Below are 16,407 nucleotides of genomic sequence, written 5' to 3' on the forward strand. Positions count from 1 at the left end.
AATAGCAAATAGCTAGCTAGCTAGCTATTTGTCATTTTCATCCAAACGTCAAGTAGACTCAGTGACCTAACTAGCTAGAAAGCTAGCCAGCTATATAGCTAATAGATATAGAGATAGATAGCTTGCCAACCAGCCAGAAAGCTAGCTAGATTTTAGTCTTTTTCATCCAAACGTCAAGTAGACTCAGTGACCGAGCTAGCTAGAAAGCTAATAGACACACAGATAGCTAGCTTAGTCATAAAGCATTATCGTGCTGTAGTATATTTACATTTTCTGGTGTTTGTATTGTATTTTTCTGACGACTTCTTACTTTGACTGGATGTAGTATTTCAAAACAGATGTATCTGCTTTTGTCACAGTGCACTTACTTTTTTTCCCTATACGTATCTCCAACCGCACACCGGAACCAATATGAATTCATGATCACAATTAATTGATAAATAATTAGTTTTGAACACAGAAGCCAGTAAATTGTATGTTCAATTATGTTTCAGTTTATTTTAAAGGGGGCTTTGGTCGCCAAGAAATCCTTCAATATTACATGTTCGTGTTGTGAAGGTAATTTGCGAGAAATATTGAGTCAAAAAACATGATTTGCCACTAATGTGACGTAATAGGACGTTGTGGGCCACATTTGGCCCCGGAACCTTGACTTTGAAAGCCGTGATGTCGGTGGAACTGTGCTACCTGCTGCCCCCTGTAGGCAGAAGCTGCTCACGTGTTGCTTTTCAAGATGGTGGAAACGGCAAAACTCCAAGTACGATTGTTTGCTTTTAACGTCATGGCGTCGTCGCTCGCAGCTCTCGAACGCGTCTAATTGTAAACGTGACGTCACATAAACGACATTTGACACGAGGAGCGCAAGAAGCTGAAAATAGTTTGGGGGGGGGGGGGGGGAACGCAACCGGAACTTCCATCTCCACCAATGGCGCGTGAGCGCCGGGACGGAGGGCGTGACTGACGGGGCCGACGAACCAATGGTAAAACTGTAACTAGGCCGACGCTGCGGAGCGACAGGCGACCGGACCAATGACGAGCCGCTTCACGAGCGCAGCCCCGGCGAGCGTGAAGGCGGCGCGCGCTGGGCCACAGAGGAGGAGATGGGCAGAAGCTGAACATGGCGGACGGTGACAGCGGGAGTGAGCGCGGCGGTAGCGGCGGCGGCGGGGGCGGCTTTCAGCACCCTCAGCGGGACCAGGAAACCCAGGAGCTGGCCTCCAAACGCCTCGACATCCAGAACAAGCGCTTCTACCTGGACGTCAAGCAGAACAGCAAGGGCCGCTTCATCAAAATCGCCGAGGTCGGGGCCGGAGGCTCCAAAAGTCGGCTGACCCTCTCGCTGTCAGTGGCCGCGGAGGTGCGCGATTACCTCGGGGACTTCATCGAGCACTACGCCCAGCTAGGCCCCAGCAGCCCCGAGCAGATCGCGCAGGCCACCGCCGGGGAGGACGGCGGGCCTCGGCGAGCCCTCAAGAGCGAGTTTCTGGTGCGGGAAAACCGCAAATACTACTTGGACTTGAAGGAGAACCAGCGCGGGAGGTTTCTGCGGATCCGGCAGACCGTCAACCGGGGCCCCGGCTTCGGCGCGGGCGGCCCGGTGGGCGGCATGCTGAGCGGCCAGACCATAGCCCTTCCGGCGCAGGGCCTGATCGAGTTCCGAGACGCCCTGGCCAAGCTCATCGACGACTACGGCGGCGACGACGACGAGCTGGCCTGCGGCGGCGGCGCGGGCGGCGCGGCGGCGGCGGCGGGGGGCTTCGGCGAACTCCCGGAGGGCACCTCCATCATGGTGGACTCCAAGCGCTTCTTCTTCGACGTGGGCTCGAACAAGTACGGGGTGTTTCTGCGCGTCAGCGAAGTCAAGCCCAGCTACCGGAACTCCATCACGGTGCCGTTCAAGGCCTGGGCGAAGTTCGGCGGCGCCTTCGGCCGCTACGCCGACGAGATGAAGGAGATCCAGGAGCGCCACCGGGACAAGATGTACGAGAGGCGGGACGAGTCCGAGGGCGACGACGTGGATGACGACTGAGCGCGCGCATGCACGCCGACTTCCGCGTACGTGCGCGCGCAACGCGCACGTACAACCGCAGCATTGGAGAGGAAAAAAAAAGAAGAGTGAACGAGCTTTCCATCCGCCTCGTGCTGGGGTGTCTGTCACTTGGCGCCCCGAGTTGGACTCGGTAGTGTGTTTTCAATCGTCACCTAAGTGCGTGTCGTGGAGGCTGTAAGGCTCCCGGTGTCCTCCTCGTTGTCGTTCGCGTTATGGGATGTTTTGTAGGTCGGCCTCGAAGGAGCAGCTGTCAATCAAAGTCACACACACACCACACAAACACAAACACATCCGTACACGCAAAACACACACGCACAAAGGATTACTGTCCTCCACATGTTTGACGAAGTCAGCCGTAATTACAGCCAGGGCACATTTTTAAGCAATACCGGCAGAGGAGTGCAGCGTTTGGGGCTTCCCCCCCCCCCCCCCCCCAAGCAAAAAACAAACAAACAAACAAAAATACGCTTTTGTCATCCAGCCTCTTTCTTGCCTCACTTGGGACAAAATAAAAAATATATATATATAAAAAAAACGAACATCAGCAAAAGAGACGCTGCTGGACACCAACTAACACGTCCGTGGATGTTCTTTTTCCTTTTTTTCTTTTCCCTTAAAAAAAACAAAAAAAAGAACTATATTATTGACACAAGATTATAAGAAAGTTATTACAAACCAGCGACGACAACAACAAAAATGATATTTTCAAATACTTCTAAAGAAAATGTTTTGTGTAAAGGAAATTTCATGTGTTACAAATAAAGAAAATTAATTTCTTCCAACTAAGTTGACTTTTTTTTCCCTTCCTGAATGAGAAGTTAGAGAATTGAACACAAAAGGTGCAGCAACACATGTAGACAGACATAATTAAACAAATCACTAAACACTGCACAGACCGCCTAATAAAAAACAGCATAGTGACGTGAAGAGAATTGAACACAAAAGGTGCAGCAACACATGTAGACAGACAGAATTAAACAAATCACTAAACACTGCTCAGACCGGCTAATAACAAAACAGCATAGTGACATGAAGAGAATTGAACACAAAAGGTAGAGCAACACATGTAGACAGACAGTATTAAACAAATCACTAAACACTGCACAGACCGGCTAATAAAAAACAACAGCATAGTGACGTGAAAAGAATTGAACACAAAAGGTGCAGCAACACATATAGACGGACAGTATTAAACAAATCACTAAACACTGCACAGACCGGCTAATAAAAAACAACAGCATAGTGACGTGAAAAGAATTGAACACAAAAGGTGCAGCAACACATATAGACGGACAGTATTAAACAAATCACTAAACACTGCACAGACCGGCTAATAAAAAAACAGCATAGTGACAGGAAAAGAATTGAACACAAAAGGTGCAGCAACACATATGGACAGACAGTATTGAACAAATCACTAAACACTGCACAGACCGGCTAATAAAAAACAACAGCATAGTGACATGAAAAGAATTGAACACAAAAGGTGCAGCAACACATATAGACAGACAGTATTAAACAAATCACTAAACACTGCACAGACCGCCTAATAAAAAACAACAGCATAGTGACATTAAGAGAATTGAATACACAAGGTGCAGAAACACACATAGACAGACGGTGATAAAAAAAAATCACTGCACACTGCACAGTATGTATTATTATTAAACTACATCTCCACATACTTTTTCTACAAACCACTACATATTTAATAACTCGTTGAGAAAGGTACCCCCCCCCCATGGGCGGCATCCCTGACTCAACATTAGTGCACAGCAGCTGCACGTTTCAATGGAGAATGTGAGAAAGCCAGAATATGAGAATGTGGGCGGAGCCTACACACACACACACATGCACGCACACATTCCTGTATTGGGAGTCAGCTGGCGCACAAGCATACAATTGTGCCAACCCAGGCCACATCCTCATTAGACAAGTATGCACACGCCCCCCCCCCCTCGTGACCCCCCCCTTACTACGTTTACTACTTTCTTACTAAGTCTACATTTAATGTCAAATGTGTTACTTTTAGGGACTACAACACAATAGAGTACATTTGACTCCTTAGAAATGCACATATTTATGTATTAAAAAACACTTTTGGTTCTAAGATTGAAGACATACATGGATATGTTGAGAATTTCGCAGTAAGCTGCAGTCATACTGTAGAAGTCATTCGTCACAGAGGATAAAGAATATATCCCAATGAGTTTTAGGATACTGTCTGCCAATCTGTGCTGCTACTCCATTTGTGTTCAAGTATGGATGATAAAGAATATATCCCCAATGAGTTTTGGGATATTGTCTGCCTATCTGTGCTGCTACACCAATTGTGTTCAAGTATGGATGATAAAGAATACATCCCGAATGAGTTTTGGGATATTGTTAGGACGAAATATTAAATAATAAATAATATATAAGTCAATTTTCTGGATTTTCTGTCATACCGTATAATAGCTATCTGGCTGGCTAGCTAACTAGCTATCTAAACTGGCTAGCTATTAGCTATCCATTGGCTTGCTAGCTAGTTTTCTATCTATTTGTCTTACTATTCTATTTGAGTGACTTCCGGGTTGAGTGAACACTGGCACGTGTGGCTGCCGCTGCTCACCCACAGAAAAACTGATCCTGTGACTGTAGAGTGACCTAAAGAGTTTTGAAAGACGCTTATAATTGAAATGTATTATTATTATTATTATCTGCCTATCTGTGCTGCTGCACCATTTGTGTTCAAGTATGGATATTTTTTTTGTTTTGTTTTTGGCGTGTGTGGCTGCCGCTACTCACCCGCAGAAAAAAATATCCTGTGACTGTAACGTGTCCTTGAGAGTTTTGAAAAGTGCTTATAAATTAAATGTATTATTATTATTATTATTATTATTATTATTATTATTATTATTATAAAGAATATATCCCCATATGTCTTAGGATATTGTCTGCCTAGTTGTGCTGCTGCATCATTGGTGTTCCAGTATCGCCTCATGGGACAGATGTGTCAATGACAGTTATGTAATTTTAAAAAATAACAGGAAGTGATTGCGGATGAGAGAATTAAAAATATAATTTTCTAAATGCAATTTTTTTTAAATAATGAGTTTGTTACGTGATTTTTTTTTTTGGCATCAGGTTGAGTTCTCTAATTTGGTATAATTTTCTTGCATTTTATGAATCTCATTTTTGTCATGAAATCTCATCCAGTTCAATCCAATGAAACGAAAACTTCCAACGCCGTGGCATTTGCTAAATCCCGCCCGTATTGAATCCTCATCACCACGTTGCGTGCCGGAGGCTCGCCGCCCTTTGTGACCCCTGGGCCAATGACCGCTAACTAATGAGCATGCGCACGCCAGCACATGTGCAAGCAGCGCTACAGTGTTGCATTGTGGGAGCGCGGCGCACTAATTCCTCAGCGGGCACAGAGACAAATCAAATCTGGCGTAATCGCATCCCTGATGCGTTCATCTAATTCCGATATTGACGATTTTATCGCGACATTAAAGTCGGCGGCGTTTCCTTCACTACTGATTGATATTTTTGTCAGATATTCATAAAACAACCCGCTCACTGCTAATCGAGTTAGCGCTCAATGGGCCGGCACAACTGGTTGCGACAGCCGCTGGCAGATTAGACTGGCACGGCAACACATGACAAGTTGATATATGATTGGACGAGACGAAAAATGAAAAAATAATCAAATAAAAAAGCAATTGAAGGAAGTGGAAATAGCGCAGAGGAAAGAAAGAGAGGCGGCGGAGAGAAGAAGAAGAAGAAGAAGAAACGGCCTCAACACGTTGGGAGTTTCAAAGGAATCTTGATACTGCATGACATAGAGGTTATTTTTAGATCATGTTGCTATGTGCCTGTAACTCGACTGGCAGGGGTAACACACACACACACACACACACACACACACACACACACACACACACACACACACACACACACACACACACACACACACACACACACACACACACACACACACACACACACACACACACACACACACACACACACACACACACAAGGTCAACGAGTGCTCCACAGTCGTTAACATGACGAATCCCAACATGCTAAAATCGCAACAAAATGTCACAATCACATAACATAACATGATCACATAACAATATTAACAATAATAATAATACGACTAATAATAATAAAATTAATAATAAGACTAATAATAATAATAAGACTAACAATAACAATAACAATAATAATAATAAAATCATAAATAATAATAATAATAATAATAATAAGAATACGACTAATAATATTATGACTAATAATAATACTAACAATAACAACAACAATCAATAATAAAATCAAAATAATAATAATACATTTCATTTATAAGCGCCTTTAAAAACTCTCAAGGTCACTTTACATCTATACTTATGCATGTATTTATTTCTTCTTATTTATGTTTTAATTTGTGAATTTATTTATTTTATATATATTATTATTATATGTAATCATTTTATTTATATTATTTATGATATTTATTTATTTATCTATTTACTAACTTATTTATTCCAATGCGTATGTGGAACTGTCGCGGCTTGGAATTGAAGCGGATTTATGTCGGACGGCAGTGAATGAGTTAACAATTTTTTTTTTAATGCCAGAAAAAAGAAAACTAAGATGCTTGTATTTAGAACAGGATTGACTTTATTTCCTAGGAAAATTGAATACTTTAAAGTATTAAAGCCAACATGGCCGCTGCGGATAAAACTATAAAAAAAATGTAACATAAAAAGTGATTCCATATTCCATATATAAGTCATCTAAAAACTACTTGCTAATTTATGAACACTTGCACTCATTAATAACTTTTTTTTTTTACATTCACTTTTCATACCAAAAATTATGAACACGTTATTCGAATAGCAAAACTATTTCAACAAAACTCGGCGCATCAAGTCCTAACAGCAACTGATTAAACGCAGAATGAGAAAACATGCTCCGCTAAGTTGCTAATCACGCTAACGTGAACCTAACGCTGAGCCTGTGATTAGCTTTAAAGTACTCTTCTTCATAAAACGACACAAAAAACTACCCTAAAAAAAAAAATATCTGGTCAAAATGGCTAATCGATTGTCCAACCGTTAGCTTATACGAGTTTACCAGTTAGCTTGTTCAATGCAAAAATTAAAACACGGAGTTTTAATAAGAAAATTGAAGTGTGTTGAACCAGTAACACAAAAAAAAACAACTCAAAAGGGATTGTCATCATGACAAATATGATATTAACCACACATTAGCTTAGCCTTAGTACCTTTTAGTATTGAATTTCAAAACAAAGGCGCTAATGTTAGCATGTCATTTTATGTTTCAGGGAATGCTCAAGTCAATTAAAACGACAAATTAGCTTCCAGGTGGGCTAGATAAGCTAAATGTGCTTTGGCTAAAGCTATTGCATGCGTTTAATAACTAGTGACAGCTGGTAAAAAAAAATAAATAAAAAAAAAATAATTACAACAATGTGTGCGGCGCTAATTCTCCATTCAAGTTAGCATGCTGCTCACATTCACACACATATGAAGACAAAAGGACAAGATTCAAGGTGCTAGTTTGGGGTTCCAGTTAAGGACGAGTGAAAGCGTCATAAAACAAAGATAACTCAATCAACAAAAACAACGAAAGAGACGCTATTTAGCTAGCGCGGCTAACTTTAGCACAAAACCAAAACGTGGCATGGGATTGCTTATAAAGTGTCAATCAAGACTGAATCAGTTTTGTGAAGCAAAACTTTCCGTAACCGAGCGTCACCTTCAACGCGTCCTTCAACGCTATTTGTGGCGTAACCACGGAAACCAGCCCGAGCGGTCACGTGACCATGAGAACGACGCATCGCTGTCCGAACAGACGGATGCTCGCGCACCCGGAATTTGGCACGCAAACAGCAAAAGTGACCAATGGCAATGGTGAACTTGGAAGAAAGGCACCGCCCCCAATTAATCAAAATCATAATAAAAAAATCATAATAATCTACACACAGTGCTTATAAAACTTCAGAATAATCGATGAGAAATAATAATGACAGAAAAGAAATGGGGACCAGTTTCGTCCAGTTAGATGAACGTTTGATGAGGTCATCGCTACGCATGAGCCTCGTCGCCTTTTTCTTCTTCTTCTTCTTCACCATCTGTCGAAATCAACCAATGAGATCACAGAACAGTAAGTGGGCGGGAACAAAGAAATAACACCACAATACAGTGAGACCTCAACTTACGAACTTAATTGGTTCCCAGAAGGAGTGTGTAAGGCGAAAAGTGTGTATCTCAAAAAAAAAAATGCCATAGGAAACCATTAAAATGGAAATAATCCGTTCCCGGGTTTCCATCAAATATACTTTTCAACTAAATAAGCCTTAAAACTACACACAACATACCTTATTCTATGTATAATAAACATGCTATTGTATTGTAATGAAAGAAATACACTGCATTGTATACACAACATGAAAACAAACTAAAAGAATGTCGCTAAGCTAATTACATGAAAATAAATGGACATTTTAAAATGTTATAATTAGAATAAAATTAGGTCAAGGTTTAAAATACGAACTGGAAAAAAATGCAATTTTAAAAATATATTAAATTGTAAAAATGATGCTGCGATAATACAGAAATTCTAAATTAATTTTAAAAAGCTTTTAGAAATAATATACTACTAATAATAATATACTATATCCATATATGTACACACACACACACAAAGCAAGCTGTAACGGTTTGCGTTCACCTGCCACACTAGCAGTAGTTGTCAATGGTGTCAAAGAAAGAGAAGTTCAAGTCTGGAGGAAAGAAAGAGTCATCAAAGAAAAGACAGCAAGCATTTTGTTGGGGTTTGTTTAGTACAGGAAACAGGAAACAGGAAGTGGTTAGCCACCAGTGCCGCAAGGTGGACGGACGGACGGACGGACAGACACAAGACATCCGCCGCCATCTTGACTAACCTTGGGCGGCCGAGGCCGCGTTCCTATCATTGAGGAGTTTCGTGTGACTATTAGGAAGGATCTTGATCTCCGGCAGGTCTGGGCTCGGGCCTTCGCCGTCGTCGCCCCGCGATGCCATCAGGGCGTTCAGGTACTGCAATCGGGTCACCTACACATACACGTGTCTCATAATGTCACCCTTTGGACGCTATTTGACTTGACGAGGACGTACCCGGATGAGCTGCAGGTCGGTGAGCGCTCGGACGGTGTAATCCGGACAGTAACTGGAAGGACTGGTCGCCTCGGACGCGACAAACGGATCTCGGGGGGATTGACGCTGACTCGATGCCGGGGACTCATGCACTGTTTACGCACACACGCACAATTTAATTACAATTACATTGAATAATTTTTTTTATTTTATAACAAGGAATGGTGAAATATAATTCCTAACCTAGCTGGCTACGTAGCTGGCGAGCTAGCTTTCTCTCTATGTATAGCTTTCTATTGGCTATATGGCTAGCTATTAGCTATCTACTGGCTGGCTTTCTATGCATTTAGCTATCTAGCTATCTGGGTGCATGGCTCTCTAGGTAGCTATATGTTGGCTATCTATTAGCTTTCTACTGGATGGCTAGCTAGCTTACTATCTATTTACTTCCGGGTTGAGTGAACGCTGGCGCGTGTGGCTGCCACCGCTCACCCACAGAAAAAACTTATACCGTGACTGTGACCTTGAGTTTGGAAAGGCGCTTATAAATGAAATGTATTATTGTTAACAAAAAACAAACAAACAAGCAAGACTCGTGAGCGCACTTAGCTAGCTATATCTATTAGCTATATATATCTATCTAGCTGGCTAGCTGCATGGCAAGCTAGCTATGTAGCTGGCTAGCTGTATATCTTTCTCGTTGGCTGGCTAGCCATCTAGCTAGCTTTTTGTCTAATTGAGTTAGTTCTGCGTTGAGTGAACGCTGACGCGTGTGGCAGCCGCTGCTCACCCACAAAAAAAACGTATCCTGTGACTGTAAAGTGACCTTGAGAGTTTTGAAAGGCGCTTAGAAATTAAATTTATTATTATTATTAGTAGTAGTAGTAGTAGTATAACGCTTGTATTATTGGGTATGTTGTTGCAGTTCCCACACTTACCTGAAGAGGGCAGTGTGAGCGCCGACACGCCGTAATAGGTGAAGGCGCCGTTGTCAAATTTGAGGCCTTCTTTGCCGATCTCCACCTCCACGCGTCCCTGCCGCCGAAATACGAGCACTTACTCGACGCCTTACCTCACCCTCCCCAATGAACACGCACACACACATACGTACAGACGCACCTGTAGCAGCAGAATGAAGTAATCCACCGGGTGGTTCCGCGTGTATAGATAGTGGGCGGGGCTTAGGCGATTTCCGGGGTCAAAGTGCACCTCCTGATTGACACTCGGATGGCGCAGAAGGTGGAAAAGGATCTTCTCAGACACACGCGCGGGGCTGAAATGCTCCACCTCTGCGCGACATCGTGCGGCCATTTTGAGGCAGGACAAAATGGCCGACGGGGAGGGGCCATGGGGAAAGGAAACGCACCTCTAGAGAGGAAGCGATGAGTGGCGAGGAGAAGCTGCGGAGACGTTTGGATTTTTGCTTCGCCTTCGGGGATTCGGAAGAGCGAGAAATCATCGGGGGTCCCGCGAGGCTCCACGGGGATCTCCAACGGAGGCAGAGGACGTTTAACCTTGCGGTCCACTGCGAAGGCATACGAGAAAAGGAGGTTAGCGCTCAAAATCATCATGAGGTGTGGGGATGGACCATCACTTGAGCTATCTGGCTACCTAGCTGGCTGGCTGCTGCCTAGCTAGCTGGCTACCTAGCTATTTGCTATCTTACTAGCTAGCTACCTAGCCAGCTAGCTAGCTATTTGCTATATATTAGCTATCTTACTAGCTAGCTACCTAGCCAGCTATTTTCTATATATTAGCTATCTTACTAGCTAGCTAGCTATCAATAAGTTATCTATTAGGTAGCTAGCTAGCTTGCTAACTTTCTATCTATTTGAGTTATTCCGGGTTGAGTGAATGCTGGCGCATGTGGCTGCCGCTGCTCACCCACAGAAAAACTGATCCTGTGACTGTAAAATGACATTGAAAGTTATGAAAGGCGCTTAGAAATGAAATGTATTATTATTATTATGATAATGATGATTATTATGATTATTATTAATGCAAACTCACGGTAACCATCGGACTCGTCCAGGATTTCCGATTTGATGATTTCCTCAATGACGTCCTCCAGGGTGACCAATCCCATCACCTCATAGAAAGGGTCACCCTCCCCCTCATTGTTTACTTTCTGCACGATGGCTATGTGAGAGTTCCCTGGACGCAACAAGCTAACGTTAGCGTCACAAGAAATAAGCGTCAGGAAGCAAAGTGTGAAAATGGGACCTTTTTTGAACTCCTCCAACATGGCGTCCAGCTTGGTGTCGTTGAAGACAAAGTGCAGCGGGTGGTTGTAGAACTTGGTGATGGTGGTCATGGGGGTGCGGTCGTCAGGATCCACTAGCGCCAAGTCCTTCACGTAAAGGATCTCCACGATGTTGGACCTGCGCGGCATCGCGGAGCCAAAAAATTGATTGCCTTTTACATTTTGTCCTTTTTAAGTATCGCCAGAAAAGGAGCAACAAAAGAACACTGTTCACTTTCCTTATTTTTATTAGCATCATTGCTATATAGGTGTCTAGCTTGCTAGCTTGCCATCTATCTGGATAGCTATTGCCTAGCTAGCTAGCTTTCTATCTATCTGCTATCTGGCTCCCTGGCCGGCTATCCAGCTAGTTGTCTATTAGCTATATAGCTGGCTAGATATTAGCTATATAGCTATTAGCTATCTATTAACTAGCTAGCTTTCTCTCTATTAAATGTATTATTATTATTATTATTATTATTCAGCTATCTAACTGGCCATCTCGCTAGCTAGCTATTTGCTATCTAGCTTCCTGGCCGACTATCTAGCTAGCCATGTAATAGCTATATGGTTATCTAGCTGGCTGATTAGCTATCTAGCTAGGTATCTGTTGGCTATCGATTGGCTAGCTATCTATCTATTTGAGTAACTTCCTGCCGCTGCTTACCCACAGAAAAACTGATCCTGTGACTATAAAGTGACCTTGAAAGTTTTGAAAGGTGCTTATAAATAAAATGTATTATTATTATTATTATTATTATTATTATTATTATTAGCAAAACCGGCTAGCGTGAACATTTGGCTTTTCCCTTCAATGGGTTGCCACAGTGAATCAGACTAAAATTGCATTAAATCAACTTTGCCAGTAGGTGGCGTCAAATACCACAAATAAACATGACCACCCTTCTGGGTTCCCAGTTGAAGTGTTATAATAATAATAATAATAATAATAATACATTTCATTTCTAAGCGCCTTTCAAAACTCTCAAGGTCACTTTCCAGTCACAGGATAAGAATTTTTGTGGGTGAGCAATGGCAGCCACAAGCGCCAGCGTTCACTCAACCCGGAAGTAACTCAAATAGATAGAAAGCTAGCTAGCTAATAGATACAGTAATAATAATAATACTACTACATTTCCTGTTGAGCTCCTTCCTCACCTTTCCTCCTCATAAATCGGCACACGCGTGTAGCCGCTCTGCATGATGTCCGACATGGTGGTGAAATCCAAAATGGTGGAACTGGGCAACATGAAGCAATCCTTGAGGGGCGTCAAGATATCTTCAACCGTCTTGCTTCGTAGCGTCCCGCGGCTGAACTCCTCCTTCACAAACTCACTGCCAGAAGACACACAATGCATGTGAGAGAATGAATACCCAGAGAAAACCCACATATGAATTGATCCCAATATTAACTGCCATTCACGAATGTATTCAGGAAGTGAAAATATGACATCGAGCGCCATTCCCGAATTTGCTTGGGTTTTGTTTTTTCATTTTTTCTTTTCCACAAGGGGGCAGCATTTCCTTTTTTTCCCATATTAGCGCTTTGTTCCAGCTTCAGCTCTTGTTTTCGCGCTATATAAACCAACATAGATGTATTGCATTGTATTTTGGACAGCTGCCCTCATTTCAAGCTCATATAACTCCAGACTCATATAATTTAGGAATTAACACTTTTTGTGGATGGCATGTGGGTGAAGAGCGGCAGCCATACGCTCCAGCGTTCACTCAACTCGGAAGTAACTCAAATAGATAGAAAACTAGCTATCTAATAGCCAGCTAGCTAATAGCTAGCCATTTAGATAATAAGCTAGCTAGCTAATAGATTGCTAGCTAGATAACAAGCTAGCCAGCTGGCTTCACTCCACCCGGAAGTAACTCAAATAGAAAGTGAGCTAGCTAGCTAATAGATAGCCAGCTAGATAACAATCTAGCTAATAATAATAACAATAATAATAATGATAAATGCTCTATAAAGACATGTACAACTTGAGAGATTACTACATACATTACTACAAAAAATCATATGTACCATTGTTCATAACTTGAATGTATATATATATACACACACACACAGGTAACATCCAACTTACGACCATCTCAACTTACGACCACCCATAGTTACGACCACGACCTCCGGACTCATTTTTACAATTTTAATTCTACGCCTGGCACCGCAACACGCTAGCAGTCCGGCAACGTGTACGACAATTTTGGCCAGCCAGCCAGCATCTCACGCTCGCACAGCAATCGACGGTGTGATGGCACCAGAGGGGCGGAGTTTGCAAGTCATTTAGCCTCAGAGTCTCTATTCGACATTTTGAATGGATTTCCGATTTACGACCATTTTGACTTACGACCGTTTGGTTGGAACGGAACTCGGTCGTAAGTCGGATGTTAGCTGTCGATATATTTTTGTAGGTAGGCGGAAGTACCTGTAGGGGTCGTTGACGCTGGTGCGGATCATCTCCATGGCTCGCTCACGGATGCAACAGGTGCTGATGTCGCGCCTCAATGCCAGATCCAAAACCAGACCGAGGGGGCAAGAGAGCGGGCAGGTGAGCACCATGCTCACCTGGGCCAGCCAAGTCAGGCCCGGAGCCAGCTGGAAGCCATAACCGGAACACACCACGTGAGGCAGCAACTCGGCCAGGAAGAAGAGCATGAAAGCGGCGGCGAAGGCGGCCGACGCCACCGAGCCCAACGCCCGGAAAAGAAGGACCCCCACCGCCGAGTGAGCCAAGACGCACAGGAAGAGAAGAGAGGACGCCTGCAACACAAAATGGAGGCCAAAAATTAAACACACAAGTCATGTGACTCACGTCGCCAAGTTTCAAAATAAAACATTTTTATTTCATTAAATATTTTATTTCAGAAATAAAATAGAAACAAACAATTAACTCATTCACTGCCAGTGCAAAAATGTGTCATCATAAAAAAAAAAGAGTTAATTCCTAAATTATATGGGCCTGGAGTTATATGAGCTTGAAATGAGGACAGCTGTCCAAAATACAATGCAAGACATACATATTGGTTTATATAATAATAATAAATTTCATTTCTAAGCGCCTTTCAAAACTCTCAAGGTCACTTTACAGTTACAGGATGATAATTTCTGCGGGTGAGCAGCGGCAGCCACACGCGCCAGCTTTCACTCAACCCGGAAGTAACTCAAATAGATAGAAAGCGAGCTACCTAATAGATACAGTAATAATAATACATTTCCTTTATAAGCACCTTTCAAAACTCTCAAGGTCACTTTACAGTCACAGGATACAGTCGCTAATAGATAGCTACCTAGCCAGCTAGATAGCCAAACGATCGCTAGTTAGATAGCCAGCTAATAGATAGCAAATAAATAGTTAGCTAGCTAGCTAATAGATACAGTAATAATAATAATACATTACATTATATTTATATAGCACTTTAACAACAGCTGAAGCTGGACATGGCGCTAGCATGGAAAAAAGCTAGCTGGCTAGCTTTGTAGCTGGCTATCTAGTAGTTATTTATTGGCAATTCCCGAATACATTTTTGAAATGCAGTGAATGAGTTCATTTTTATGTACTGGTCCGCGGCCAAATATTGATTGATCCGCGGACCAATACCGGTCCGCACCCCGGGTGTTGGGGACCTCTGTATTATTATTATTGTTATTATGATGATGATTATTCTTCTTACCATAAAGTTCCCTCTTCTCCTGACGGGCTCCAGACGCTTGGCGGCGCGCTTCTCCTCCTCGGACCCGCAGCTGTGCAGCACGTAAAGCTCGACCGGGTCGAGCCACAGCAGGCTGAGGTGAACCGTCCTCAACAGCCCGCAGACGAGCACCAGCATCGGCACCAGCACCGCCAGCCCCCACGCCGGGATGTCCTCGTCGGGCAAAGGCTGGTCCAAACCGACGCGCAGCCTGTCCTCACTCACCGAGGTCCACTTTCCCCCGTTCTTCATACACACGCGATGGAGGTTCCGCTGGAGGTCCCGCTGCTCGCCGTCGTCCCCGAGCTGAACCTCCACAGTCAGCAGTCCGCTGCAATCCTCGTCCGGCGCGAAGGGCTCCTTTACCAGGAAGGCGGCCTGCCGCCGTCGGTCTTCGTCCTCGCACGGGTCCCCCGGCGCCCCCTCGGGCGCGAAGGCCAGCCACGGCCCGGTCTGGTTCCTCCAGTCGCTTCCAAAGAGCCGCAGTTTGAACGAAGCTCCCCGGGGCGCCGAGATGATCCCTCCTTTCATAGACACGCGGCCCGCGGGGTCTTCAGGGCGCAGGCGCACGACGGGCGGCGTCGCCTGGCCGCACAAGCCCAACCGGATCCCGCACGACAACAATACCATCAACAATATCATCAACAGCAAACGGAGACCTGCCAAGCTGGCCACCATATTGGAATTGGTCAGCCAGGTTCCAGGGCGGGTCATGTGACTCTATTCCCCGCCAGGCACCGCCCACTCCAAACATTGCGGCGTTCAAATCGTGGGACAAAAGATAAGACAATGTTTCAACTTGATTAACTAATATTTGGGGCAAAGTACGTTGTACACACATCGAAAATACAATTAAAAACACTTAAACTGACTAAAGCGTATGAAACTAATGACAATAATGATAACTTGTGGGCAGGATACGCTTGATTTTATGATACACACGTAAAGCTGGTGCCTTGCTTTACCGTGTACACTTGACTATACAATACACTAACATTGATGTGAAACATATTTCCACGTAAAGCGTAACCCCTTCACCGAATAAGTAATTATAATTATCGAATGATAAATGCGACTAAACGACTGCAGGAAAGTCAAACTTACTGTCATGTAATGCGGCACAAGCACGCTGTCATGGCGTTTAGGAAACTGCACGCGCGGGCGACCATTTTGGCTTCGCTTTCACACGACTGATCCAATGAACGGACAATTGGGCCTCGGGTTGGTTTGTTTTCGCCTCCAAGACGAGGACCAAAGGTGCTGAA

At 43.7% G+C, this 16,407-nt stretch overlaps 2 protein-coding genes across 5 annotated transcripts; one reads left to right on the forward strand and one right to left on the reverse strand.

Moving 5' to 3' along the window:
• Positions 1-465: 465 nt before the first annotated feature.
• Positions 466-2,832, forward strand: purbb (purine-rich element binding protein Bb). The gene has a single exon (XM_089021253.1). It carries the CDS (start codon positions 1,118-1,120, stop codon positions 2,027-2,029), a length of 912 nt encoding a protein of 303 aa, XP_088877379.1. The 5' UTR covers positions 466-1,117; the 3' UTR covers positions 2,030-2,832.
• Positions 2,158-15,871, reverse strand: cnnm3 (cyclin and CBS domain divalent metal cation transport mediator 3). 4 transcript variants are annotated; one of them, XM_089021250.1, is made up of 12 exons: positions 15,125-15,871; positions 13,879-14,213; positions 12,602-12,778; positions 11,425-11,582; positions 11,212-11,355; positions 10,568-10,726; positions 10,321-10,490; positions 10,140-10,236; positions 9,223-9,353; positions 9,012-9,159; positions 8,798-8,849; positions 2,240-2,297 (listed from the first exon to the last, which is right to left on the reverse strand). In XM_089021250.1, exons 1-11 carry the CDS (start codon positions 15,854-15,856, stop codon positions 8,806-8,808), a joined length of 2,295 nt encoding a protein of 764 aa, XP_088877376.1. In that variant the 5' UTR covers positions 15,857-15,871; the 3' UTR covers positions 2,240-2,297; positions 8,798-8,805. The 4 variants fall into 4 exon arrangements, with proteins under 4 accessions (XP_088877373.1, XP_088877376.1, XP_088877375.1 ...); XM_089021249.1 differs by lacking the exon at positions 2,240-2,297 and adding an exon at positions 6,781-8,198; XM_089021247.1 differs by lacking the exon at positions 8,798-8,849 and having other exon boundaries at positions 2,158-2,297.
• Positions 15,872-16,407: the final 536 nt, after the last annotated feature.

This window comes from Hippocampus bargibanti, linkage group LG18, assembly GCF_051943395.1.
Source record: "Hippocampus bargibanti isolate YZ-2025 linkage group LG18, ASM5194339v1, whole genome shotgun sequence".
Classification (NCBI taxonomy): domain Eukaryota; kingdom Metazoa; phylum Chordata; class Actinopteri; order Syngnathiformes; family Syngnathidae; genus Hippocampus; species Hippocampus bargibanti.